The 27,936-nt window shown below is 40.5% G+C and overlaps 4 protein-coding genes across 8 annotated transcripts; 1 reads left to right on the top strand and 3 right to left on the bottom strand.

Moving 5' to 3' along the window:
- Positions 1-1,796: 1,796 nt before the first annotated feature.
- Positions 1,797-6,977, bottom strand: LOC146286445 (synaptotagmin-14-like). 2 transcript variants are annotated; one of them, XM_084700048.1, is made up of 8 exons: positions 6,859-6,977; positions 5,741-6,640; positions 5,307-5,459; positions 4,803-5,041; positions 4,176-4,613; positions 3,752-3,932; positions 3,358-3,414; positions 1,797-3,196 (listed from the first exon to the last, which is right to left on the bottom strand). In XM_084700048.1, exons 2-8 carry the CDS (start codon positions 6,582-6,584, stop codon positions 2,880-2,882), a joined length of 2,229 nt encoding a protein of 742 aa, XP_084556174.1. In that variant the 5' UTR covers positions 6,585-6,640; positions 6,859-6,977; the 3' UTR covers positions 1,797-2,879. The 2 variants fall into 2 exon arrangements, with proteins under 2 accessions (XP_084556174.1, XP_084556175.1); XM_084700049.1 differs by having other exon boundaries at positions 5,762-6,640.
- On the bottom strand, positions 6,823-10,708 carry LOC146286444 (synaptotagmin-14-like). The gene is made up of 3 exons (XM_084700050.1): positions 10,318-10,708; positions 8,673-8,720; positions 6,823-7,005 (listed from the first exon to the last, which is right to left on the bottom strand). The coding sequence occupies exons 1-3, from the start codon at positions 10,328-10,330 to the stop codon at positions 6,836-6,838; spliced, it is 231 nt and encodes a 76-aa protein (XP_084556176.1). The 5' UTR covers positions 10,331-10,708; the 3' UTR covers positions 6,823-6,835.
- A 3,190-nt stretch (positions 10,709-13,898) lies between these two features.
- Positions 13,899-16,418, top strand: rdh14b (retinol dehydrogenase 14b). 4 transcript variants are annotated; one of them, XM_084700517.1, is made up of 3 exons: positions 13,899-14,168; positions 14,551-14,830; positions 15,407-16,418. In XM_084700517.1, exons 2-3 carry the CDS (start codon positions 14,591-14,593, stop codon positions 16,022-16,024), a joined length of 858 nt encoding a protein of 285 aa, XP_084556643.1. In that variant the 5' UTR covers positions 13,899-14,168; positions 14,551-14,590; the 3' UTR covers positions 16,025-16,418. The 4 variants fall into 4 exon arrangements, with proteins under 4 accessions (XP_084556643.1, XP_084556641.1, XP_084556642.1 ...); XM_084700515.1 differs by lacking the exon at positions 13,899-14,168 and adding an exon at positions 14,229-14,288; XM_084700516.1 differs by lacking the exon at positions 13,899-14,168 and adding an exon at positions 14,246-14,262.
- A 2,712-nt stretch (positions 16,419-19,130) lies between these two features.
- LOC146286442 (brain-enriched guanylate kinase-associated protein) lies at positions 19,131-27,251 on the bottom strand. Its single transcript, XM_084700605.1, has 6 exons — positions 27,154-27,251; positions 25,974-26,135; positions 25,705-25,771; positions 24,419-24,526; positions 24,244-24,324; positions 19,131-20,534 (listed from the first exon to the last, which is right to left on the bottom strand). Exons 1-6 carry the CDS (start codon positions 27,249-27,251, stop codon positions 19,131-19,133), a joined length of 1,920 nt encoding a protein of 639 aa, XP_084556731.1.
- Positions 27,252-27,936: the final 685 nt, after the last annotated feature.

Below are 27,936 nucleotides of genomic sequence, written 5' to 3'. Positions count from 1 at the left end.
GACTTGTTTCCAAAATGCATCAGGTTTGTTTAGGTGTTCCTTTGCAAACTTCTGACGCTGAATTTTGTGGTGAAGACACGGGAAAGGTTTTCTTCGCATGACTCGTCCATGAAGGTCATTTTTGTGCAGGTGTCACTGTCCAGTAGAACAGTGCACCACCATTTCAGAGTCTTCGAAATGTTCCTGAAAGTGAAACTGAGGTTTTGATTAGCCTTTCAAGCAATCCTACGAGCAGTTCTCTCTATACATTTTCTTGGTCTTCCAGACCTCAACTTGACCTCCACCGTTCTTGTTAACTGCCATTTCTTAATTACATTACAAACTGAGGAAATGGCTACCTGAATACGCTTTTCTATCTTACAACCTTTAATTTTCAGAGTGCTAGGCATCCTATGACTGCAGATTTTTGGGACAAGGTTTAAGGAGTCAGTATTTATAAAGCTGGCCTTTTCTAGCGATGTTTGTGAGTCATACCACTAACAAGCTAATTTAGGTCTAAGACCTTGGTAAATGTTATCTGAGAGCTCAAATCTCTTGGGGTGCCCCAACCTTTGATGGTGCTCCTTTCTTTTTTTCCACTCTTTGTACAAATTGTACGTAACTAAAAAATACAATAATTCTGCTTAAAATGTTGAAAATAATGTTTTCACGTTATGCCTTTTGAAGATCATGTCGTCTTCTCTTCGCTTAACCATTCACAGTAACAGAAAAGGGTGTTGTTCTTTTATCACCCCCTTAGCTCTTCAATTTATCCACACAAACACACTATAGTGAAAAAGAGCTGAACAGTATCTATAGATAAGAATGTTAGCGCTGGTCCCTTGCCTGTCATAAAGGTTCCTCTCATCAGGGGACCATCACATCTACATGAAACAGTAGTCAGAAGGCTATGATGAAACAGGCTTTCTCCGTAATTCACTCAAAGAGGTATAGTGTTTGATTCAACATAAACCTAATGTTTTAAATATGAGAAACCTAGCAACATTAACTTCTGCAATGCCTATTTCCAATTATGGTAAAGACAGTTGACGTTTTTGTATAATCTGAGACCATGTTTTTGCACTTCAATACTGAACACATGCATGGAAGACACATGTTAATACACTCACAGATTAAACAGTTGTAAGAGCCAAAAATATATTACAATAAATGAAGAATATTGCATAATGTCACATATTAGCAAATGGTATTGTCAAAGTGGGGATATTTGCAGCATGCCAGGCCCTGACTGAGCAATGTTTGTAACCCATACAAAATGTTATTTTCCAGGTACTGGCAGGGTATTGTGGCAGAAAAATATGCTGGTGTCCATCAAAGTTGGAAGAAACAAGGATTTTCTTGTGGAAAATACCAATCTTTGGTAAAAATTCAGGATACAAATAGTTCATTGTTCAAGTAATGGAAGCCTCCTGATCATTCTCTGTAAACGATGACATGCAAAACATATATACATATATATATATATATATATATATATATATATATACATATATATATATACACATATATATATATATACACACATATATATATATATATACACATATATATATATATATATATATATATATACATATATATATATACACATATATATATATATATATATATGTATACACATATATATATATATATATATATATATATATATGTATATATATATATGTATATATATATATATATATATATGTATATATATATATATATATATATATATATATATATATATGTATATATATATATATATATATATATATATATATATATATATATATATATATATAGAAACACTATTGAGTCCATTAACAGTTGTTCCCAGTCACGTTGGTACATTTTTCCGATCACAATGGAAATTCTCAAAACTATTTGTTCGACCTCCACATCATCTCTACACATCATAAAATCAATGTCTCCTTTTAAACTATGCTTTGTTACATTCATGCAAATATGTACAATTGTTTGCTGTTTCCTACATTATCAATTGCTTATGTCATGTTGATCAAAATTTACTGGTTCACTATTAAATAGTCTTACCCCCCAAAACATAATTGTCAATTCCCATACAGACCTGCATGTACAGTTCAGCCTAAGGGATGTTTTCTATGTTTACATTACAAAAAAAATAATTGTGCTATGCAATGCTGTATAACAGTCTTGTCTTTTTTTCTGTATCTCAATTACATGGTCTGTCAACAACTTACAGTACAAAAAGTAAAAGTGTAAATGTGAATCCTGTCTATTGCAATCAATACCACATACGGTAAGTAATGTGAAACTTTGTTTAAATTGATATGTGCCATACAAAAAGACTGCAGCTTTGGGCATTTTCAATAATTGTCATCAAAACCTCAGCCATAGTTTACGTCACAGACTACTTAAAGAATACACTGTTATATTGTCAATATGGCTAAGCATTTTGACTGTCTTGTTTGTGAAAAATGAAACAAGGACTTCTCATTCGGATGGCACTTAAGTAAGAATTTTGAAGACGTTACAGGCTTTTGCTACCAATACATTGTGTTGCAGCTTGTACGAATTGATTTGAGAAATGCACTTCATGTTTTGTAAATGTTGAGAATGATTTGAGAAATTTACCAAAGCAACTGAGATGAACTAAGATCCCCATTAGTTAGTGATTTGTCTGGCCTAGGAGCTTAAATCTACACCAGTATGTCTCAAGTGAAGTGTCTGGTTTATGGATTAAAGGGTATTAATGCAATCTATCAATGAAGACAGTTAATCTCTATGCTTCGACCTTGAGTTGCATTCTCTTACACGTATAAGTGAGTGTGTACGTCGTCTTTTGTCTACAACTTGAGCGTGTCAACTCAATCCAGGGTTACCAGAAACTTCCTAATCTTCCTCCCCAATACATCCTCCTATGTGTCCATGAGTGTGTGCCACTGGCACACCTGCTGTCCCTCTGCCTCTTTCATCTGAGTCCAGTGGGCCTGCTGCTCCTCCCCAGTGCTGTTGAGGCCAAGGGAGACCCATCCTAGCTTCTCCCTTGGCTTCATGCTGCTCCGTCTCCAAAAAACAGTCACAACCAGGGAGACCTCGGACAGTTGGAACAGTGCCACCTGGAACACAAAGGTCTCCTTGTAGGTGGGGTTAGGCTGGCCACGGCACACTGCTGTTTTACACTTGGACATCTCCTTGCCTTTGGAGTCCACCATGGTCAGCTTCACATAGGTATCTGAGAGGAGAAAAAGAGGTGAGGACAGGAAGTAAGAAGCTGCCATCTAGTGGATGGCTGCTAGCTATGCTTAATAAAGCAGTGCAATCATGTTGAGCTCTGGATTATGTAATATACCATAATACTGATCAATTAGACTAATTGCATCTAACAGTCCTCACCTCTCATGATATAGAGCTGCCCCCCAATGAACTCTTTTACGCAACATAACAGACCATCTGGCACAATAGTACAGAACATACAAGGGACAGGAAAAAGAACAGGAGGGAAGAGAAGTGGACAAGAGAGAGAGGGTATGAGTAAGTGAACAGAAATTGTACAAGATAGATTATTGGACTGATTTGCAGAGGCAGGATTTGGCAGATCTGATGAAAAAGATCAATCATTCAAGTGTAGAGGGGAAACATCCTCTCAAAGGTTGAAAAATCAGTAAACGTCAGTAAATCAATTCTTACATAACAGTAATACTTGGAGTCATGCATCTTGAAGTATAATATCCCTAAAACTATCATTGCTGTCGGCAACATTGAATAAACATGGCAGAGTAAAGCTTACTGGTAGGCTTCTCTGAAGCTGTGTTTTTGAAGTGACTGCCCTGTATGACTTCAGCAGAGAGTCGTCCTGTGGTGGAGTTGTAGATGAGTCCCAGTAAAATCTCTGGACAGGACGAGTCTCCTGCGGATCGGTAGGACAAGGCCCCCGCACTGCGAGATATGCTCACCAGTGAGCCACAACCCTAACACATTGCACAACCAAACACCGACACGGTTACCCAAAGACAACCGACAAATGATTAGAGTATATATTATTGAACTACTGGAAAGTGGTGCTAATAGGCACTGTCAAAAGAGTTGGTGTACTAGGTTTGGTCAGGACGCATGGTCTTGTTTTTGCAGGCATTGTGACTAAGTGTACATCAAGCAGACATTTATAAAAAAATACACACAAACATAAACTGGTAAGCCCAGTGGGTCCTTACTGTTAGTGTCGAGCCAGGGTCCAAGGTGACAGGCAACACCATTTTGCCCTGCAAGTTGAGCTTGGTCAGGTAGAAGACCTTTTCTCCCAGCACCTTCTCTTTTTTCATACGCCGCACACTGTAGAGGCGGAACCGTACCGCGTAGTGTCCAAGAGCCTCTTGTTCCACACGGGAGAAACGGAAGGTCTCGGTGAACACAGGGCATGGGCCCTTCTGCACCCCAGTCTTGGCCCGCTGCTTCTTGGTGGGCAGCAGAACCAGGTGTACCTGCCAAGATATGTTGCCCATCTGTTTGAGGGCTGGGATATCGGTGGCTGCGGTGACGGTGACTGCCAGCCACTGCTCATCAGAGTCATACTCAAAGGCTACATCCAGAGTGCCATACTTGGCCAGAGGCTCTGGCTCATATGCCATTGGTAGCTGAGGGGCTGAGCCATCCTGAGAGAATAAAAAAGGTGTGAAGGAATGGATAAGAGAGTCGTAAAAGATTTATGATATATCATCTGGTGAGCTCTTGAAAATTGGTAAATTGAATTCCTCATCTCTTTAGTATTCAGTCTCAAATAATATAATGTCCTTAGTGGAAGAAGAAGAGACTGAGCCAGGTTAGGTGTACTATAAACTCACTTCTGGGCCTAGTACAGCAGTACTGTCACTTGGAACATCCTCCTCGTAGCCCTTGTTGAGATAACTATCGGTGTCCTGGTCCAAGCTTGCCTCACTGGAGCGGCAGGTCCTGACACTGCCCACCTCTGGGGATGACCCCCTCTGACGGCACTTGTGAGCCGGCACATCCTTGTCCTGGTAGGGAGGAGGGTGTAACTCATTCAGGGTAAAGTCCCTCTGGATCCGTTGGATACTGTTGGCTGTGTTTATGACAGAAAGATTTAAGTGAATAACACTGAAGAACGTGCAAACAAGGGATGTTCATGTGGCACAATCTGTGGTTATAAGCTTCTCAGGCCCAACAAGCCTGTGGCTCAGCACATTCTTTGTTTAAACAGGCCACATCAAAGACATGCACGTGTGCTTGCGCATGCCTGTATGTGTGTATACAGTACTATAAATTTGGCTACATGTGAGAACTGGAGGTTGTAACTAACTCACTGTGATTCACTCATTACAACTCACCATGTCCAGGAGAGGCTACACTGCTGTAGCCCTCATGCTCTGTGACGTTTTTGGGTCTGTTAGTCGAGGTGTGATGTTCCGCCGGCACCTCAGGCCCTCTTACTGGCCACTCTTCCTCGCTGTCAGACAAACCCCCCTCTGGATGGGACTTGTCTGGCGGTTGTAGAAATACTTAACAGCTCAAACTCACCACTCTTTCATTACTACTAAGATTACAAACATATGGTGTGTAGACTTTCACACTTGACAAAAAACACAAATGGGTGTTTATGTATGATGAGGCTTGATAGAACAGGGACAGGCAGAGAGAGAAGAAAACTCAGGGCTGATTGAAGTTCACGGTTATAACAAATGCATGAGAGAACCAAAGAAGAGTTCGTACAGGATAATAGAATAAGAGATTCAGCCAATAGCAAAGCAAGATATCCTCAAACCTGTATCAAGTTTCTTCTTACTTGTATTCATGTTCTTCTTTTTATACTTAGATTTTTCTGCCTTCTTCGAGTTCTCGTTTGAGCCTTTGCTTTTTTTGGTGTCTGTCTTCTTTTTGTCTTGAGTAGGGGAGTTGCCCTCGTTTTCCTCAAACTCCCCTTTTGTGTTCATCTTTTTTTGAAAGCTTGGCTCTTCAACTTTAGCTCCACACTTATTCTGTTTCAAAGTCTTTCTTTCCTCCTCAGAGCTAGGAGATGTACTATTCTCACAGTTTTTGGCAGATTCGTTCAATACATCTTTCTTGTTGCCCTCCTCCTTAGAAAAGCTTGCCTTTTCATTCACATTATCTTTCTCTATGGTGTCCTGCTGGCTATTTTGTGTTTTTTCTACAATCATTTTATACATGCTGCTGGAGTTTGAGTACATACATTCCTCCTCCTCTTTTTTTATCTTCTCCTCTTTTTCTTTTTCCTCTTTTGCATTACTCAATTCAGGTTTTTTTACTCTCCAGCATCCATCTCTCCACTCCCATTCTAACTGACTTGGAGTATACTCTCCTTCTGTAGAGTCTAAATTGTTCACGTCTGTACTGGCCTCAGTGTCTTTGGAGGCCTGCTTTTTGCTTTTGCGGGTAACTTTTTCCTCCTGAGTTGCTCCCCCGACCTCTTCCTCCTCCTGGACCTTGTTGATGATAGTAGTGACCTGCTCAGTAAGCTGGTCACTGACTGTGTAGGTAGCATCACTAACGGCACTAGCAAGGTCGTCCACACGGCTGCTGACAGAGTCCAAGATGGAAGAAATGTTCACTGATGGCAGGCTCTGCTGGAAGCTCTTGAAGAAGGCCATCTTTGCTGGAGCTACTATTGACACTCTGCCCACTAGATTACCTCATCTCTCTGGCTCTGGTGGAGATATTGGTCCATCAGTGTAAAAGAGAAGCAGTGCACAGATGTGCATGTACTAAAACCATACTAGTAATGTCTGGGACAAGTCTCAGTCATTCAAACATGTTTTTGATATAAGGATGGGAATGGGACTTTATCAATAGTCATACTTACATGCAAATAAATTCAACTATTTTTAATTCTACAAGCATGTTAGGTAACATTGTAAATGTTACCTTGCTGGTCCTTTTTAAAGTCACTGAGGCATGACAGATTGCTGTTGTTCTCCATTGACAGCTTGTTGCTGAGGTAAAGAAAAAAAAGAGCCATCAGGGCCATGAATGCTCCAATGGAGGACAGGAGGCCGAGCAGCTCAGGAGACACTGAGGAAAGAGACAGAGAGAAAGAATGACAGATAGATAGAAAGAAAGAGAAAGAAAGAAAACAGATAAAAATGTCAACAAAGTTAATAATGAATTCCCACCTGTTAAGAAATATTCACACACAACAAAAATGAGAGTGATATTTTGCTTCAAAGGTTCAGCAGACAGTTATGTAGGCCAACGATTGTTCTTGTACACTGTAAAGTTAAACCCAATGTTACTCATGAGATATTTTTACTTATGCCTCAGAGGAGCAAAGATGCTCTGAAATTCAGGTGTAGAGCAACAGTTAGTAGTAAGCTGTGCAGGTGAGAGCATTAATATGAGTCTGTTACCATATCAACCCAAACTAAATATCAGTAGTAAAATACTTTAAGGGTTCCATATATTTGTGAATGGGATGGTATTTCAAATGTTATGTTTTCCCACTCAATGAAGACTAGACAATAGAATATAGTCCATATTTAGAACTAATAAACATATGCACCGTGAAAACATTTACCAGCTGTCAAGGGTCATTATGTGTGGGTAGTCAACTCAATGAAAATCTGTATTACGGGCAATCAAAAAAGAGTCGCCTGGGTATGTGAACCACAGTTATGTCTGCTCTGATAAAGAGTTTAAAGTTGCAGACCAACATCAAACAGATACAGATATCATGTATGAAGATAGATGAGCAGAGAATATCTCAAATAATCACACCCCACCTCATCACTGGCTTCATTTCAAGTTGTCTCAAAACATATTCCAATTATCAATCATTCTATACTCTTGAAATAGATCAAAGGTCAGAAGAAGTCCTTGTTTTCACAAGGAAAAATACTGTTACAAAGCTGTCCATTAGCAATCCAATATTAAAAAACTGTAATTGACTCTAAATGGTAGCCAGTGTATTCTACAACCAGCTGTCCTTCACTGACAAGTTGGTTGATTGAGTCAAATTAGCTTACATATTGTAAAATGTACAGTGTTCACATACCTGAACAGCTTATATCCCTCTTCTACATCAGTGTGGTGCCACTTCATGTGATAGTGCTCTGTATAAGCAACTGCACCTCAATTATTCACATGCTTGCAGTTACTTGATGCCTTTCTCTACACACCAGCTTGCAAAGTGTTAGCTTGGCTGTCCCAGTTTGCTCTCACTGACTAGAGATCTGTGAACCCATACTGTCAATATGTGTGTTGTTTTTGTTTTAGGTAACATTAACTTTACAATAGACTTAACAGTAACTAAACAAATATCTCAAACAGCAGGTATTTAATATACATTGATGAGTAAACAAATAAAACATTGTGTTCTAAAGTTCTTCATGCCATTCAAGAATATGAATCTAGAGTTATTATCAAGAGACTTATTTAAGAGTGATAAGGTCATCTGGAAATGTTGCTTACATTTAAGTTTCTGCTCAATACGAAACCTAATCCCTACCAGTAAATAACTAATGGTCTACTTTGGAAAAAAAGTGTGCTAAAACTTGATATGCCATTCATAATTCAGATATAGCATTTTCTAATTACTATAACTACAGTAAACAATTAGCAATTATAAAATAGAGGTAAGTGCTCTTAAATTGATAGCTTTCCATAGAATTCGAAGATGAACGAATGCATGGTCAGAAATACAGAGGACAGACTGACTGTGTACATACAACCTATGACCTTACCTCGTCTGGCACAGATAAACTCATGTGCCCCACAGCTCCTCCCCCCACCTAAGGAGTAAAGGAAAAATTTTAGGGATTAGCCTAATACAAATGTATCAAGCGTTTTATTATAAGCATAATAGCATATGGGTACATAGAAGTACATATATTAAATATGGTAAATACAGAAGTACCAAGAGAGCTATCAGGATGAGTCCATTGGTCAGTTGGTAAACAGCTTATTTAGCAAGTAGCAGAAAGGTAGATCTGACATCAGCTTCTATTCATTTTTGGCTTTGAGGATTTTCAAGGCCCCCTACCAGGAAAAGTATATTTGGTGGGAAATGAATGAGTTGTATAGGCTATTTTATCATCTTTCTTTTCTGAGTATGTCAATGTGTGAACTGTCTCTAGCTTGAAAAAATTGCAAGTAGGATATATGGTGATAAAAAGTATATCTTCCGATGACTTCCATTTAATTAATAGCCTGAGTAGAATAAAATATAGTTCAATTGGGGTGTACTGATGTACAGATAGTTGGCCTGAATAGTTATTACTGTTTAAAATTGTGTTCAGTTTGTGAGCACTTTGAGCTGCCATGTATCTACTGAAGAAAGAGCATGTCTGCGCTGACCAGAGAACAGTGACTTAGGCATGTGGGGGAAAACACATCCATAGCATGTTAAGGTTAAATGATCTCTAAATGGATGCCTAAACCTGTTTGAAAGGGAAATGCATTTTTCCCTTTTGAGGATCCAGTTTAGTAGGATACAAGGGATGCAGGGCCTGCAGCAGGCCCGTAGAGATTACCCCCGCAGCCCCCGCACCGCGGGGGGATCACAGGGACGGGGGGCCTCGCGTTTGCAAAAAGTTTTTTATTTTTTTATTCAATTTGAATTACACGGGATGCACACTACCGTCTTATTGTCTTGACTGTGTTTCCAGAGTTGATATACAAATAAAGAAAAGTATATTTAATTGTGCTTTCTTTGTTAGCAAGGTAAGTGACGTGACGAAATAGGTCAGATGGTAACACAGACCGGGTCTTCTCAGGGTTATTCTGCAGGGGGATGTTTCCGTTACGGTACTGAGCTGCAGTCAGCTGACTGTCAGACTCTCCCCCTCCTAACTTAACCTTTCTCTCCTCACAGTGTTAAAATTACCGTTGCTAATGCAACAACCTACGTTAGTAGGCCTACGTTATCGCACCCAATTAAGTCAAAACCTTTGCACAACTGCACTGAGGATTCGGAGGCTATGCATGCAAGTACTATTCGTCCATTGCATGTGAGGATGTTTTAAATTGTCAGCAATCTGGTGATAACAGTCCTTAACATCCCATTACTCACTTTCCCATGCTGGGCTACGATGACGACATAAAACTAAAGCACTGCTGCTATTATTCAGAGACTGATGTTTTGGCAACATACTGCTGTCCCTTCAGCAACAATTCCCGGGGTCCATGAGCCAGTCTCCCTGCAGATCTCCCTGCATCAGTGCGGCTATTCTATCTAGTCTCGCAACAAAAGAATGCTGATGAGACACTACGTTTCAAGTAGGCTACAACGTTTAAAACAGACCGAGGTAACACTGTTTGGTTCTAACTATCTTGTTCTGTTCTACTATGCGCGTTCTAAGGATACAGTCGGAAATGTGTACTACTTACCATCAATCGCCATGATTTTCTGTTCGGGACCTACCAAATCTGGGGGGTAAACGGACAGGACAAGACTTTATCGAGGCGAGGGGTTTCGTTTTTGTAAGGCGACATCCCATCACTTTTTCTAAAAAATGTATCAATCAAATTCGGAAAATGTATGGGCATATCCGGACATTCCTTTGTTAAAAGTGAGTTGTCACTTGTATCCCCATTCAGTATAAGCATTTTGTGGTTGTAAAACGTGTGTTAATGAAACATACTGAAAATGCATCTGTTCTTTTTGAGGGACAATAGAGTGATGGTGGGACCTTTGAACCCCAACACCTATGGATGTATGTTTCGTTCGCATAGAGTTAATATAACTAGAGACAGTTATTTCTGTCTTCCAAGATTGCGTCCCCATTCATTTCTATGAACAGTGCTCGGTGGCGCAGTGAATCAAGCGAGAGCTCCTAATGGACAGCACCATCTTTCCAGACCGACTCGTCCGGTCTTGTGCAGAAGCTTGTTCCTAGCTCCAAAACTCGTGCATGCTTGCAACTAGCTGCATACGTCATACTTTGCGACAACCAGTTGACGTAAGCAAATCAATGGTCTGCTAGTTTACCCATTTCGGATTGGTTTCAATCTTAGCAAAAATCGGGAAAAATTATTCTATGAAAAAGCTAGTAGTAAGAGCCAGGTTCGAGAATCGAACAAAAATTATTGGGTGAGATAGTTTTAGATATGTTGCCTGGAGTTAATAGAATAAAAACGACTAGAACAGTCGGTAGAAAATCGGAAATGCAATACCACCTACATCCACCGGGGCTGTTGTTTCAAGCCGAGAGTCGAGGGGTATGGAAGCAAATCGTGACCAAAATTCAAATGAAAATGCATTTCCAGAAATGCTTTTTCATTTTAAGAATGTGGCTGCATTATTTGACTCATAAATAAAATTAGTAATCAATCATTCTATTTGCATTTTAATTTTCTTCTTTAAGACTGCTCATTCTTTCACTTAATTAAAATGAAAACGAAAAAGACATTTGAAATGTAATTTTCAAAATATGCCCCAGCAAATAGATACCAAAATTCTATTTGAAATGTAAAATTCGAAAATGAAAATGCATTTCCAGAAATGCGTTTTAATTTTAAGAACGTGGCTGCAAAATCGTGACCACAATTCAAATTCAAATGCATTTCCAGAAATTCTTTTTCATTTTCAAGAACATGGCTGCAAAATCGTGACCACAATTCAAATTACATGGAAATGCTGCCTTGTTTATGATTAGCTTGAGTTAGGCAACACACCACACAAACATAGTCCTCCTGAAGTTGGCTATGTAGCCTATTATACAAGAACAAGTAGCATTTGGGGCAAAAGAGGTCTGCATATGAACCGCCCCAATATACGCAAAAGAACTGAGAAATATAGGTTACTAATTAACGTCGCAGTTACAGACTGGCAACGTCGGAAAATTACGTTGGTAGGAGGTTGCGGTTACGGACTGGCAACGTCACAAAACAACGTTGCAAGGAGGTCGCGGTTACCGACTGGCAACGTCGGAAAATAACGTTGCGACGACGTCGCGGTTACGGACTGGCAACGTCGGAAAGTTACGTTGCTAGGAGGTTGCGGTTACGGACTGGCAACGTCGGAAAATAACGTTGCCACGACGTTGCGGTTACGGACTGGCAACGTCACAAGATGACGTTGCGGCAACCTACTGGCGCCCCACAGATGCACGGTCCCGCAACGTCGCCAAAGACGTTTCGGCAACGTATGTTTGGTCAACGAGTGACGTTGCGGCAAAGTAAGGGCAACGTAACTGTGTTAGCTGGGTAGGCCTAATAATTAAAAAAAAGACTGGCGCAGTGTCTCAATGCTATCTTAGGTGGTAGGATAAAGCTCAAAATCGTGCATTTGAACGATCCCTGTTGATAGAGGAGCTGGATTTTTCTGTATCGGTTCAAAACTACAACCATTAAAAAATGTGTTGGCATGTCCAGTTCTTGCACATTTTTCATTTCAATTTAAATTGAATCTTTCCACTGCTTTTTCTGCAAGAATGCTTTCATTGCTGTCAAAATTTTGCAATCGCTATGGACTGAACAAACTGGACCAACGAGCTTTAGTAAATGATACAATTTTTTGATTTGCTACTTACATGCGTAGCCTACATCATGATTGAAACTAGGACTTGTGGCCTTAAATACACAGCTAGCAATATAATTAATTGTGCACATGGAGGTATTAGGCTATGTTAATGAAGTTCGTTTTCCAAGTGAGAAGAGATGTCAATATGTATTGATAGGCTAAGTGTGAGGCCTAGGCTACTGATCAATACAGGCCTTTATGGGGCCTAATGCAGAATTTATTTTGGGGCCCCTCATTTATTCGATTAAACTTCAATTTGTTATACATTGATCATTTGTGGTGCGCTGTTTATTCGAGGGCAGCGTTTATTTGAGGGCAACGTTTAATGAAGAAATACGGTATTATAGGCTAGCTGCGCTAGCATGCTAACGTGTTAGTTCGCTACATTAAATGTTCTTAGATAGTTGAACAGTATACTGTCTTCTAAATTACTGATTTGGAAACAAGCAAATGTCAATGTTAGACTAGCTAGCTCTAGGCTATCTCATCTGCTTTTTATTAACGCTGATTTGCTAGGAGTGAACAGCTAGATAGCGAAAACACATAGATGTTATTAACCAAGTTTAGCTTGTTAACGCAAGAGCAGCTTCTCCAGTTATTTCAATAGATTATCTAGACTGGCGTTAGAAATAGGCTAGACTGCAATTCGTTTTCTGGCAATTTCTTCATAAGCTTCCACTCCCGACTATGCCGACGAACAGCTAATCTCTAGCTAGCTAGAGTAATTTGCTAAGTAAGGTGTTGATATAATATTTGAAACGTAGGCTATTTAGCTAACAGTGGACCCCTAGTGCAACACAAGAGAATGTTCATCAAAATGACATGCTGCTATATGGTATTTCAGGACCGGCTACCCCTACCATATTTCTGGGGCGGAGTTTATTACACAATGTACATTTTTAGTGCGGCGTTCAGCATTTAATTGAAGAAACATAGTACATTAAACTGTAATTTCATGTGCTCTTGGGGGCCCTCTGGTGGCCACGAGGCCCCTAAGCAGCCGCTTCGTTCGCTTATGCCTTGGGCCGGCCCTGTAGTCGTTATTAAATGTTTAGGCAACGCACACATAAAACAATAGGCCACTGCCTACATTTATTTGAACAATGTTCTGCACATTTCATTAACACTTAACTGTGAACTTGCTCTGATGATAATAGCAGCGCAATAATATAACAAATATGCTCGTTTAAGTGGAATGTTGCAATATTTCTTGAGAGAATACCTCAATTAGCCATCTTTTAGACTTTTTTTTCCAAACATTTGAACCCCAGTCGACCACTGACTTTATACCGGATCACCAAAATGCACATGTGAATGTTTAGGCTACTTCCTATTTTACTCGCCTTGAATATTGGAGTATACGATTGGTGGATTTTATGAAGGTGTCAGTTATATGAGCTCTTATTGGATGCGGTCCATAGTTGTCCGGAAACCATGCCTGTGTCGATAAAGAAACAAAATGTGTGTTCCTTGAAAAATGTGCAAGAACTGGACATGCCAACACATTTTTTAAGGGTTGTAGAAAGGTTTTGAAGCGATACAGAAAAATCCAGCTGCTCCATCGCTAGGGATCGTTCAAATGCACGATTTTGAGCTTCGGCCCATATCAAATGAATGTAAAGGCTTTCATTTGCAATCTTTTAATTTTATTTGGAAAATGTTATATCCATACATTTTGGATGGTCTGAAAGAAAACCGAATATTCACCAATTTAAAGGTGAAATTAAATTGTATTTTGAAACTTTAAAAGGACTGACAAATAAGAAAGTCATCCGGACTCGGAACATTTAATGCCTTACAACCTCTTTAATGTAAATTTCATGCGCCCCTTTTTCATGTATGTATGTGTGTATGTGTTCATTTCATGTTTTCAGTTTGTTTTGTATTTGCACTTGAACAAAAAAGTATTTTGAAGGAGAAAAAAAAAATACTGCAAAGGCTGCTGGTTGATGTTTTTCGGTAATGGCGTCGGCTAACTGCGGTTGCAAAGTTGCCAATGTGTAGTGAGTGAAAGTCTTCGCTTTAATGTCAGGACCACTCATTGTAGCCGCTGTCATCGGCGGAGGAATAATCATATTTTTACGTCGTATGTTTCCTAGAAAGAAGTCTGCACATTTGTTGCAGTATCCTGTCGATATAATGCGAGGAAAAACTGTTATCGTGACCGGAGCAAACAGCGGCATAGGAAAGGCCGTAGCATTGGAGCTGCTAAAACTCAAAGCTCGGGTGATCTTGGCCTGTAGGGACCCACAAAGAGCTGAGGAGGCGGCTGAGGACATGAAGAAACAAGCCGGCCCCGATCACGGAGAAGTGGTCATTAAACAACTTGACCTTGCATCCCTTAAATCGGTACACAATTTTTGTCAGGAGATCATTAAGGTTTGTAATGTTTGACATTCACTGTGCCTACACATCGGTCACTCATTGTTGACAATGACACTTGCTAATAGCATGTCACTGATAATAATGTGGATGGTGTGTTATTCTTTCCAACCATGATGATATTTAGGTTGTTAAAGCTGTATTGAGATGGCTCCTCTTTGGGTTTGCTGGCCTGTGTGGAAACTGCTTCTCTATCCTTTACCGCAGTGGTTCCCAAACACGGTCCTCGGGACCCCCTGTCCTGCATGTTTTAGATGTTTCCCTGCTCCAACACACCTGATTCAAATGAATGGGTCGTTATTCAGCTCTGCAGAAGCCTTTTAACAACCATTAATTTGAATCAGGTGTGTTGGAGCAGGGAAACATCTAAAACATGCAGGACAGGGGGTCCCGAGGACTGGGTTTGGGAACCACTGCTTTACCGTATACTGTAGCCTATATCTAAACGTTCAGTGGGATACAGATGGCTATAAGAGGAACTGTTTTAAATTGAACCAAAACAATGTAAGTAATTAATGTAATAGAAAAAATACAAAAACAGACAAAATATTTATTTTACTTTGATCCTGACAGGATGAGGTCAAGATTGATGTCCTCATCAACAATGCAGGAGTCTACCAGTGTCCTTACACCAAGACAGAGGAGGGGTTTGAGATGCAGCTGGGTGTCAACCACCTTGGCCACTTCTACCTAACCCACCTTCTATTGGATTTCCTAAAGGGCTCTGCCCCCTGTCGCATTGTGGTGGTCTCCTCCAAGCTTTACAAGTATGGTCACATCAATTTTGATGATCTCAACAGTGAGAAGGAGTATAATAAGGCTTTCTGCTACAGCCAGAGCAAGCTGGCCAACCTGCTGTTTACCCATGAGCTCTCACGCCAGCTGGATGGCACCGGAGTAACTGTTAATGCCCTCACTCCTGGCATCGTGAGGACCAGGCTGGGCCGGCACATTCACATTCCCTTTCTGGCTAAGCCCTTTTTCTACCTGGCATCTATGGCCTTCTTCAAAAGCCCACTGGAGGGAGCCCAGACCCCACTTTACCTGGCCTGCTCCACAGAAGTGGAGGGTGTGTCCGGAAAGTGCTTTGCCAACTGCCAAGAGGAGGAACTGTTGCCCAAAGCCATAGATGATCATGCAGCCAGGAGGCTGTGGGACCTGAGTGAGAGAATGGTTGGCCTAAAGAAATGAGAGGCCTATACTAGATTTTTACATCTTAACTTTTCAATGTTTACCAGTAAACTTTGATATTATGGATATTGCTGGGAGACTTGGGGCTTCATTGGAACATTATTAGGACATGCTGCATGCATATGTGTGTGAGAGTTCAAAAAGTTTGCTTTGAACCTTAATGTGAACCTTCACATTAACTGTTTCAGAATATATTTAACAGTTTGTGCTTCATATGAACAGCCAGTATAGACATTAAATGATGAATATCAGGAAACGAAGAAACCTGGGCCTTCATATTTGCTGGTATAGTGTTTTCTAGGAATTTAAACATCTGAGTGTTTTGATTTGTTTTGACACTTGAAAATAAAACTGCAGAAACAGTTGCTAGTAGCTGCTTAAGCACCTCATCAAATCTAGTGGTCTGTCATTGATTGTGTTGCAATCTGTGTGACTGCATGGACTGACGCAATGATATTGAATAAGTGAGTGTTGTGTTCTGGAGTCCTACGATTGTGTTATAAGTAATTCCATTTGTGCACAAAAGGGTTGTAGCCACTGAGGTTTGAATTTAAATGTCAACTTCTGCTTTACGTCGACAGTGTAGACTATTTCTTAACACACGTGTTGAGGTCAAATTCTAATAAAAGTTTCTTCTATTCATTTAAAGATCTTTTAGATAGTGTACATTTTCCAGACTTTATTAACATGTGTATTTTTATTGCACACATTGTATTTTGGTAGTCTCCAATCCCAAGTCTTAGATTAATATTTGATGCATTCAGTTTTACCTCAACAATCTTATATTTCCAATTTCCTGGCACACACTTGCACCCAAAGAAAATGCATCGTTCCCAGAACATTTCAAATTGTTTTGGCATCTTTTGTACTTTATTAGGTAAAGGAAACAACTAAAATATAGAAACATACATCATGAAGTCAAAGAGGCTGACGAGTTGGCATCCAAATCTGAGGTAAGAGGAGACAGGAAAACCTTTCAGTGGAAATTCAAAAATAATGTCATCTGATGAGACATCTCATTGTACATGTTAAAACAATTTATGAATAACATAAACCTACACATCAAGCTTATATTAATGTAGTAAACGTTTGTGAAAGTTTTTAAGCAGTACTATAATAAGTAAAATAATTAAATAATTATTCACTATCATTTTAGGACAATTCACTGCCTCTGTTTTCTTAATCGTACACTCCAATCCTGCACAGTTTCAGCCCAAAAAAAAGAAAACAAAAAATATCTTCAGTGTATTAATTTTTTACTCTGCATGTTGAAAGCTGTTCTCTTGACATTTACTGAAATGTACAAAGTCCATCTCAATAAATCTTAGTATTAATGAATGATCAGATTAAAATATTTAGCTAAATGCTACAAACAAATTATATCGCTGCTATTTTGATAAAAATAATCAGTAATCCTAATAGGGTTATGATTCTGATTAAAGAGTTGTAAATATTTGAAGACTACCTTTAACTGCATTCACATTTGTACTAAGTACATCAACCTCACAGTTTTCTTCAGTTATGAATTTGGCAATTAACGCCTCAAACTAACTAAAACAATCATATTCATTCATGCCAGTAGTTCTGTACTGGATGCTAACTTGTCTCAAATCTCCCACCTGTACACTCCATCATGCTCTGATTCCCATCACACTGTACATGTGGTTGGCAAGCTCTTCCCCAAGCAACAATAACTCCAGTTATATGCGGTCTATAGTGGTTTATCCCTTTTCGTACATGCAGTAAATCAACCAAAGCTTAAATGTGTCCAACGCAGGTGCCCTATATAAGAGGGCACCAGCCTGCTGCTCATTCTACCGAAACTATTGAAAAACAGCTGGGTTGAAATAAGGCAAGCTGGGCTAGTAGGCCTATGGGCGTTCGCTCCACTCATAGAACCATTGTTCTATATTGTGGAGCTCCGCCCCACAGGGAAGCTGTGCTCCTATTGGTTTAGGTGGAACGAGCGAGGCCAGATATACTCCCAGCGCGTCCAAGTACATGTTCCATAAATCGAGTTTACCAATTAAGTCAGGCTTATGTCAGTTACTTTCCCTGACATGAAGCCTGGCTTATTCGGTAAACTCACTTTGTGGAACAGGATCCAGGTCCTAAAATGCAGAATCTCATTGGGGCATCCAGAGGTACGCCTCCCATGTTTACAACTAAAAATACAGGGTATGTGCCGTGTCATTGTGCCCCTCTCACTTTTGCACTTCAACAACAGTGTAGGTTGAGAGTAGAGTTACTGCAGTCATCATCCACAGCAGGGACATCTCCGACAGAGCGGTGACTGCGTGTGAGACTCTGAATTAATGGAGAGCCTAGGCTAATGCCTCCCTCTGTGGTTCTGAAAGGCTCTCTCTTGTCTACAGTGTTCAGTTGTATGCCTAAACAGGCAAACAGTTTGGCCACGGTTTGTTCTTTTTACAGTTGACAGCGAATTCCAACTGGGTGATGGGATTCAGCAGCGAGATCACGTTCTGGGAAGCCCTGTCCGGAGACTGGGCTAGAACCAGCAGATTGTTGAGGTATGCCAAGACGTGTATAGACGCAGCAAAGTGCTGCGGGCTGGCAGACGCTTGCAACTCTCGTGTCACAAACTGCTTTGTGCCGGCATTTTTTGATGCGTACGTGGCAGACTCAGTTGTTACACTAACAGTCGCTGATTGCCAGCATTTTCAGATGAAGATGCTGGTGACATTGGTGTAGAATCAACGCTGTCAAGTTGCTACGTATCGGCATTTCTACATATGGAAGCTGGGGACATTCGTGTCATATAAACACTTTGAAGTTGCTGCATACCTCTCCAAGCTGGGGTTGGTGGTCGGGACTGGGCCGCCCTTACCGTCACAAACAAGTCTTGAAGCTTCTAAATTGTTCTTTCCAGGCTTCCACCCATGTTGATGTTTTTGGGAGAATGAGCAGCGGCATGGTGCCCTCTTATATGGGACACCTGCAGTGGATACATTTAAGCTTCAGTTGATTGGCTGCACGTACACAGAGGGGTAAACCACAAGGAGCAAAGCTCCCTATGGGGAGTAGCTCCACGATATACAACTATACTAGAGCAGGGAAGGATAAATTGACAAATTAGGGGCCTTAATCAGTTCAGCAGTGTACCATACAACTGAGCTTTGGTCAGACTGTCCTTTCGAGAAAGTCCTAAGGTGCCAAATTTTTTATACTGAGGGGGAGGGGGTGAAGGTGGGGGCAGTGGAGGGTTCTTCTGGGGTGGTGAACTATGCATCTCGGCCTGGTAGTGATGGTCGGCTGCCATCTCCAGACATCTCTGGGATAAGGATTCTGTGGAGCTATTGAGGCTGATGTCCACATACTCTTTTGTCTGCCCCCCGGCTGCCATACTACCCTCTGTGTCCTTGGAACTGCCTGAGTGGTATATGCTGGTCTCAGACTCCTGACTGTCCTCCTTAGCATGGTACAGGTGGGCTGGGCTGTGGGACTGGTGCAGCCCCAGGCTGCATTCTGGGCTGGGGTTAGAGAAGCAGACTGGGTCCATGACGGCTCCAGTGTGGTGGTAGTAGTCAGCCCCCTCTTGAAAACTGCTGTAAATGGGCCCCAGGCGAATTTTGTCTGGTCGCACTGAGAAATGCTGTTCAGAGAAACTGTAAGGTGAGGCACGGCCGGGGCTGCGGTAGTGGGCACTCAGGTCCTCCACACTCAGTTGCCTCCAGCGCCCAATGAGCTCCTCCTCCTCAGGGGCCAGCATGCTGCCACGGCGACTGTCTCCGTAGGCGACACTGGGCGAGGAGGACGGTGGCAGGGGCTCATAGGGCTCACTGAAGCAAGAGGACATGGTGCGGCTGTAAACAGGCGAGCTGTCATTCTGGCGGTGGCTCATCTCTGCTTGCTGGAAGCTGTGGGTCTTGCTGAAACCACCAGGACTGTCTCTCTCCCAGGATGAGTCACTCTTCCTTTCATAGTCTCCCCCATCTCTCCAGTCCATGTAGAGGGAATGGTGGTGGGGGGAGGATACTGTGCTGCTAGGGGGACCATTGCCCTTGTCTTCAGACCCACCTCCACTGAAACTAGAATAGGAGCTGGAGGCAGCGCCTAGTGAGGCAGGAAACTTAGCAAAATGGTCCTGGGAGAAGCTGGGCCTCAGTCCTATGGAGCTATCTTCTGGATTACTGTCTGTAGAGTTCTGAGGCCCGTAAAAGAACTTTCTTTGGCCATGGAGGTCCATGCTAGGCCTGCGCTCACGGTGTCGATCATCAGGGCAGTATAGGGCTGTGTCACTACTGTGCAAGTCTGACTTGTAGGCCACCTGAAGGCCTAAGCATTCACCACTGCTAATGGTATCTAGAAGAAAGCCTTGGTCCTGGGGTTGGGGGCTAGGTGAGTTGGAAGCTTGACTGCTGCATGTATCATTCGGTTTCTCTAGAACCTTGGCAATGACAGACGCAGGGACAGAGTCTGAGTAGGGAGTGTGGCAGAGAGGAGTTCCTTCCATGTGCATGGTAACACGCTCCTGGAATTCAGCAGGCAGCTGAGAGAAAGTAAAAGGTTACCAGACCTGAGCTCAGTTTAGGACATGTCAATTTAAACTCATAAACCTCAGATTATCTGGCATTAATGTATTGCCAAAAAAAACACAAGAAGCAGACCAGGAAGCCTTAGACAAGATCACAAGTTTGAACTGTACCATTCTGGGTATCTTTCACAAAGAAAGACCGTGCTTCCCTAATCTTCTGTATCTGCTTCACCATACTAACATGTATCATACTAATTGCAGCACACAATCAACAGAAATAAACAGGAACAAGAAATTAGAAAACGAATAATTTGTATAATTAAGTACCAGGGGCCGGTTGTACAAAACACTTTAAGTGAAGATTTTCCTTAAAGTCAGAGTTAAGGTTTCCTTCAAATATAATCAGTTACACAAAGCACCTTTAAGTCTTTTTCTTAAGGTTTACTAACATGTTCCCTTGAACCTGTTAACGAGTGAGTTCTACATATTTCCGACGCTTCCACCAGAGTGAGTTATTTTTGCAAAACGGAAGCTAGCTAGCTTTAGTTAGCTTCTCTTACCTAGCAACCTAGCATAATACTCTTACCTATGCTACTACCTGCTACTGCTACTTGTTAGCCTCCTAATTGTACATTTTAAAGCCAAAACATAGCATTTGTCATATCGTTTTTGTCTATCGGAAAATAGTCGGTTGGAATGTTCAGAAACACACGTGTGACGGTACTCTGTGGGCCCCGCTTTCGAACGAGACCTGCATAGGCGCTAAACTGGTAGCTAGAGGAAATGAACTCGTCTTTCTTCGAGTCTTTGGATCATTTTTCACGTGACCTGCGTAGGCGCTGTACTGGTAGCTAGAGGAAACTAACGATTAGTTCATTTTCCGACTCGGTCATTCAACAACTCTTTGGATTATTTTTCACGTGACCCGCATTGCATTTTTTAGTAGAGGAAACAGTTTCCTCATTCCCTTTCGCGTGGCCGCTGTTTTAGTAAGACGTGAGTGATATTCGCTCAAGTCATCATACTGACTGGTTTTGTTATTTTCACTTTACATTTACACGTACTGTTTAGTGCAGTGTAATTGTTTGCCATGATAAATAAGTGCTAGTGTGATAATAAATGACCAAATCATACAAACTGTCATGATACATTATTTTAATGCAAGAATTTCTTTTAAAATAGTATCTGCTGGTGCACATGTCATGCACTAACCTACATGAGAATATGATAAGTGTTTGCCGTGGACGTATAGCCCCCCCCCCCCCCTCCCCCCTGAAATGAATGAATTAAAGGAAAAAAAGATTTGTTCAATTTACTGAACGAGATTCAAAGAAACGAATCAGTAAAAGGATCCGAACTTCCCATCACAGCAACGGGTCTACGAGCCATTAGGTGCGTTCGACATGGACTGCGGCTGCATGAAACGACCGGCAAGAGTGGCTGTTTGCTGTGGGGGAGGTGTTGAAAACGGCTCTGTGAAGCCGGACATTTCAGCTTCTCGTGGTTTGCTGCGTTGACGTCAGTCACGGCCGATTAAGCGCTGTTTGCTTACTTTACTCTATTTATAATTAAACGTAGTCTTTCCGTTAGTGAAGAGGCGGAGTAAAACCCTTTCTTCCATAAATGTTTAATTCAATTCAACTGTTTGGCCTGGATTTGAGCACTGGCAAAACTGAAGGTGTCCGAATATTACAAAATACGCGTCAAAGTTGTCGTGTGTGAGTCTGGCCAATCATGAAATAGCTGTGTCGTCACTTGAACCCGTGCAGTTGCTCTTGAAAAAATGCGCTCGGGAGAAGGGTCGTCCTTTCACTTATGAGGAGTTTCTTGCTAAATACAGGATTCCAGTCACACCTGGGGATTATGCAAAAGTATTTGGCGCAATTCCCTCTGGTATTTGTATGCTTTTTAAATCTCAGCCAAGGGTTACACTCCAAAATTGTCCCCTTGTGCATAATCCTGTTACAGTCTCCCCTATAGGCAAAACCTGCTTTTCCAATACTGGTAGAAATAATAATAGATCTATTCGATCTTTGTTTCAGAGAGATATAACTACGGTGTCTTGTGTTATTCCTTACTGGAATCGTTTTGTCAATGATATTGTTTGGAAGAATGTATGGCTTTTACCTAATCTATATTTAGTCACAAATAAAGTGAAGGAAATTTCTTTTAAACTTATCCATAAATGTTATCCAGCAAAAAGCTATATTAAGAAAAGATTTAAGAAAGACATTGATGTTGTTTGCACTTTTTGTAATGAATGTGAAGAAACGGTTGTGCATTTATTCTGGCATTGTCCAATTGTAAAATAATTGTGGCAAAATCTTTTTAAGTTTATTACTGAAAGTATTGAGGCAGATTTTTGTTTATTCTGGAAGTATGTATTGTTTGGGCTTTTTGACGGTTCCAGGAAAAATAACTGTGTATATATAATTAATTTTATTATTATTATGGCCAATCATCATATTCATAGATGCAAATTCATGGGAAGAAAACCTTGCTTTATTGCCTTGAACGGAGAGCTCAGACAATATATTTTTTCAATAAAAAATGCCAAGGCCATTAAGACAGTAACAATCTGTAGTAGTTTAAATATATTAATGTAAAGGTTTATATCCCCTAGCGTAAATTTTTTGTTATGTTATTTTGTATTGATACATGTTTACTCCGAACGTAAATGTTTTTGTTTTTTTACTTTTTGTATCTTGTAAACTCCAATGCACTTGACTTTGTTGAAATTGCTAATAAAAAAATAAATAAAATAAATAAATAAAATGCGCTCGGCACACAGCCGGCAGTTCTCAGATCGATCTCACGGTACTTTCATGGCGACGTCACAGTGACGTATCCTCGGTGCCGTCTCCTGTCGGACAAAAAGTCTAACCAGAATTCACTGTTTCAAGTCAGCCGCCTGCAGCACCGCATAAAGTCGGGTTATGTCGAACGCACCTATTAGCGCATGGTGCAGCCTCTCTCCTCCTCATTTAGCACTTAAAGCTACAGACACAGAAACAACGCGTTCTGAGAAAAGCTCATTGTGGGACTACTCATAGTAGCTATAATTCTGCACCAAGGCTGAATTTCGGGAAAGAGACTTCAGATGCAGTATTAGGGGACCACTTTTATATAGGCCTTAAGGCCTATATAAAAGCATCCAAAAACAGCATTTCATGTGACCTTTAAACGTTACCAGCAACAAGACCAACAAGTAAAGTTGATATCACCAGTTTTGTTGGACTCCTTCCTTTAATTGGTTATCTATTTTTTGGACATAAGTCAAGTTATCATATATTTTTTTTATTTCTTCAATTGACCGCTTTACCAAACTCCTTGAGTTTATTTTTGTTGCAATTTCATCCTACCTTCATTTTTTTTTTTGCAGTTATTTGTGGATCAAATGTACTTTATAGTATGTGCTTTGTACAATATTTTCCTCCTCTGACCAATTTGGTTTTCTTGCCTTATTTTTTTTTTTTTTTCATAGATCTAGCTAGTGCTAAGCTAGAGCTAACTAGCTCTAGGAGCAATTTACCCTTAAGTGTCATAATTAAGGAAAACACTTAAGGTGTTTTGTGCAACCGGCCCCAGGCCCCCATAAATATAAGTGGAGGAGTAACTACTTGGAGTGTTGCACCAAACAACATTTAACTGGAAATAGTTTTATGATGGGAGATGTAGCAGTGTCACAAAAGTAGCGGTTTCAATAGATTTGCAGAGTATTCACCTCAGACAACTGGGTTCTATAGTGTGACTTGTTGCACTGGAGGAGCTGAGCAGCCAGGTTGCAATCCTTTCTATAAAGATCCTGTTTCAAAATATTACACAACAATGGGAACAACATTAATAATGATTGTTTTGTTTCCGAGACATCATACTGTAGGTATTTAACATGCCCATACATTGTCTTCCTGCAGTTTCTCTATGGTCAGCTTGGCCTCTGTCAAGTGGTTATTAAGGACAATAACCTCTCTGCTAAGGGCTCGCTTCTCCTCTTCATGGTGTTGCAACTGAGGACAAAAGGAACTCATTAGTGAATAAAGTGATGTATATATTTTTTTAGTTCTATTTTTTGCTATGCCTAGTACAGGCATGGAAATTGGGCTGCGTGCATCGTCTTCTTACATCAACACCTGTGTTACTTCAAGCTCATATGGTCATTTCCAATAAGGCAGCAATTTAAATGCCCTACAAACACACGTACACTCACCCTGGGTTGTTGAATTTTGCTGTGTTGTTGATGCCACCATCCCAAACCCCCTCCTTGTATGAAAAGTGCTATATAAATAAAGTCTTACTTACTTACTTACTCGTATTAGCAATATGTTACGGTACATCAGAGGGATTTATAGACTGTTTGCTCCCTGACTCATTTTGAATGTATTTGCTTGCAGGTGCTCCGAGGCAGGGACTGCTTCCCCTTGAACCACTCCACCAAAGTCAAACCTATTCTCATATCTATGGTAATCAACAAATCAACACGCGACTGTCTTGACTGAACTGGAATTGGTGGTCTATGGAGTTACAAGTCGTATGAGTTTACTGTGACCATGAGACAAAATCAGCTACTGATTACAGAGGTACTCATTCTTCAACTCAATCTGCAAAAAGCATGCATTTGTGATTAATAAATTACTCATTATAGATGCCTTTGATTCAAGTTTTTAAATCTGCATTTAGAAAAATATCAGGTATAAGAATGTGATGAGAGAAAGTCAGAGCCACTATTCCTTTATACTATTTTCTTTTTGCCCCTTACATACCCCTGATTATCATTATTAGTGTTGTATTTTCCTTAAATTTACAGTAGCAAAGGTCATGTGACCTTGAGACTAAATCAGTTGTCTATTCAGACAAGAGACAGTCATACAATTCTTGATGGTAGTTTGGTTAATTGTACCTCTGCTGAAGCAAAGCTGTGTATGACAAATGATTAAATGCACAGGGCGTGTACAAGCTAATTATTCTGCTATTGGAAAGAGGACAGTCTACTGTAAAAGGCTGTAATTAACGTCAGCTTCCCCAAGAACCATGCATTCAAATTCCAAAACGTTCAGTGGTTTCACTACTTTTTCTAAACACAATCACTTTCCTGCATCCCCAATGAACATATTTTGGTGCACACTTACACACTCTTACAAACACTTGTACTGACATACATTATAGGATCAAGGGTTTTATAACTTACATTTCTGTGATTCTTTTCCTCCAGATCTTGATTGATCCTCTGCAGTGCTGAGTAGCTGCTTTGTATTCTTAGAGGTGTTAAAAATATCAGCACAGTATACACACACATATATATGTGATTAACTAATACAACTGAATAATAACCTTTGGTGAGTCAGTCATATAAATTAAAATGACAATTACGTTAAGATTGCATCTATCTGTCATGTATTTGGTTTTATTTGATTTATGTGTCAGAATAGAGTCAGTGATGCAGTAGATATGGCACACCTGCGTAGTTTTTCTGTAAACTTTTCAAGCTCTTCCTGGGCCCTGCGGAGCTCTGTCTCCAGATACTGGCGTGTGGAGTCAAACTCACTTTCCAGTAGCTCAAGCTTGTGGGTGGTATAGGACAGCCGCTTTCGTAAATCCTCCTTCTGCTCCTGCAAAGAACTGCACACATAAGCCACACATCATTTATGTATGCAAACGTATGTAGATTAAAAGAGTATGGATCCATTTATCTTGTTTTTCTAATTGTGCCATGCGATGATGGGGAGATAAACACAAAGGTTGTTTCCCATATGTTACCCAGTTAAACAGGACAATCAGGGTTGTTTTAGAACACATATAGTATATATTGGACACATAGTATATCCTGGATATGATTGCAGGGCAAATGTGAGAAGAAAGAGAAAAAGCACCCAACTTTTACGAAGTGGCTGTAGCAGACTGATGGACAGATGGAGGAATAATAGTAATGACAGTATCAACTGGTGGAAAGCAGATAGCACTGAGAGAGACATAAATGGTCATCTGACATCCTCTCACTCATCTCTGTCTTAATGACAAGATCATTTTGTGGAAGGGGTCTAAGAGGATGTTGGAAGATGAGAATGGATTCCTTTCAACAACTTAAGTGGACACGTGGAGTTGTTAGACAATTTACATTAATATGTATTGTTTTAGCAATAATGGAGGACATCTTGAATGTGATACGTTTAAAATACATATCAACAAACAAAAAATCCCCACCAGACACACATATGCACACAAAAAAGCATTTATAAACAACAAACAAACCAAACAAAAACTACGCAGTGGAGTGATAACATTATTCTCTAATTGCCTCCGGTGATTTTATTTTCAGACAATGCCTTGAAAAAGTTGTTTTCACCCCACCCATCCAGGCGTGGACTGAAAAACACAAACTCTTGTTTTGTAGCATAGAATTAGTTTATAATGTAATCTACTCAAAGGAATCCAAATCCCACATTAGTGACTTGTCAAAATGGGATCTGAGTCATAAGACTGTAGTGTTTTTATTTAAGGGGCAGCATGGTGAAATGATGAGTTGGGATGACTAGATTTGGAGGACGACCTCCACCTCCATCTGAATGGATGGTTCAGAGGTGAAAGGAACAACCTCTGTGAGCGGACAGTGCATGGCTTTCAACGTGTTTGCTCTTACCTCTTTTTTTGATGTTTACCACCATTTCTGGGGACTTTTAGGGAGGTTTTGCCGATATATATTTTTTTCATTGTTTGTCTGTGTTCACAACTTCTCATGTGTAATGTGGATTCGCCACAGGGAGTGACTTGGGGTGTATTTCACACTGGGCTCAGCTAAGTTGTGTGCCCTGAAGAATGAATGACTTGTCTACCTGTGTTGATCCTGCCAAACAGATCAAAGAGACAGGTTGGCAAGAGTTAGAACCTACTGAATTAAACAGTAATTATACATTAAACTCAGCAATTCACAAACCATTTTCATATGTTTATCTGGTGTCTATGCATGCAGGCAATAACTGACATTTCCTTAAACCCGTTTAACAGACGAGCCACTTGTGAAAATATTTTTCCTCCCACCTCATTTGCGTCCACAGGTACAGCAGTGATCACACAGACAAACTGTGTGGGGGATGAGCTGAGACAGAGTACCTTCTTTCAATTATTAGAGATGGACTTGCATTGCTTAAGCATTATGGTTAAGGCCTTTTTTCTCTCAAACACACACATGCACACACACACACACGCACACACACCAAACTTACAAGTAAAGATGACTAAAGACACACATAAAATACCATAAGCGGTCACAGACATGAAATGTATACACATACAGCACACACACACTCTGGCCCTCTAGTAGAGTCACGGAGACATGTCCCCTCCAAATGAGGACAGTTCACCCTTACAACTGGGCCTCATGCTAGAAGCTCTAGATACTCCCCTCTTCATGTCCCCAATGTGT

This window comes from Hypomesus nipponensis, chromosome 6, assembly GCF_054491055.1.
Source record: "Hypomesus nipponensis isolate SF chromosome 6, ASM5449105v1, whole genome shotgun sequence".
NCBI lineage: Eukaryota > Metazoa > Chordata > Actinopteri > Osmeriformes > Osmeridae > Hypomesus > Hypomesus nipponensis.
This window is presented reverse-complemented; position numbering and strand designations above follow the sequence as displayed.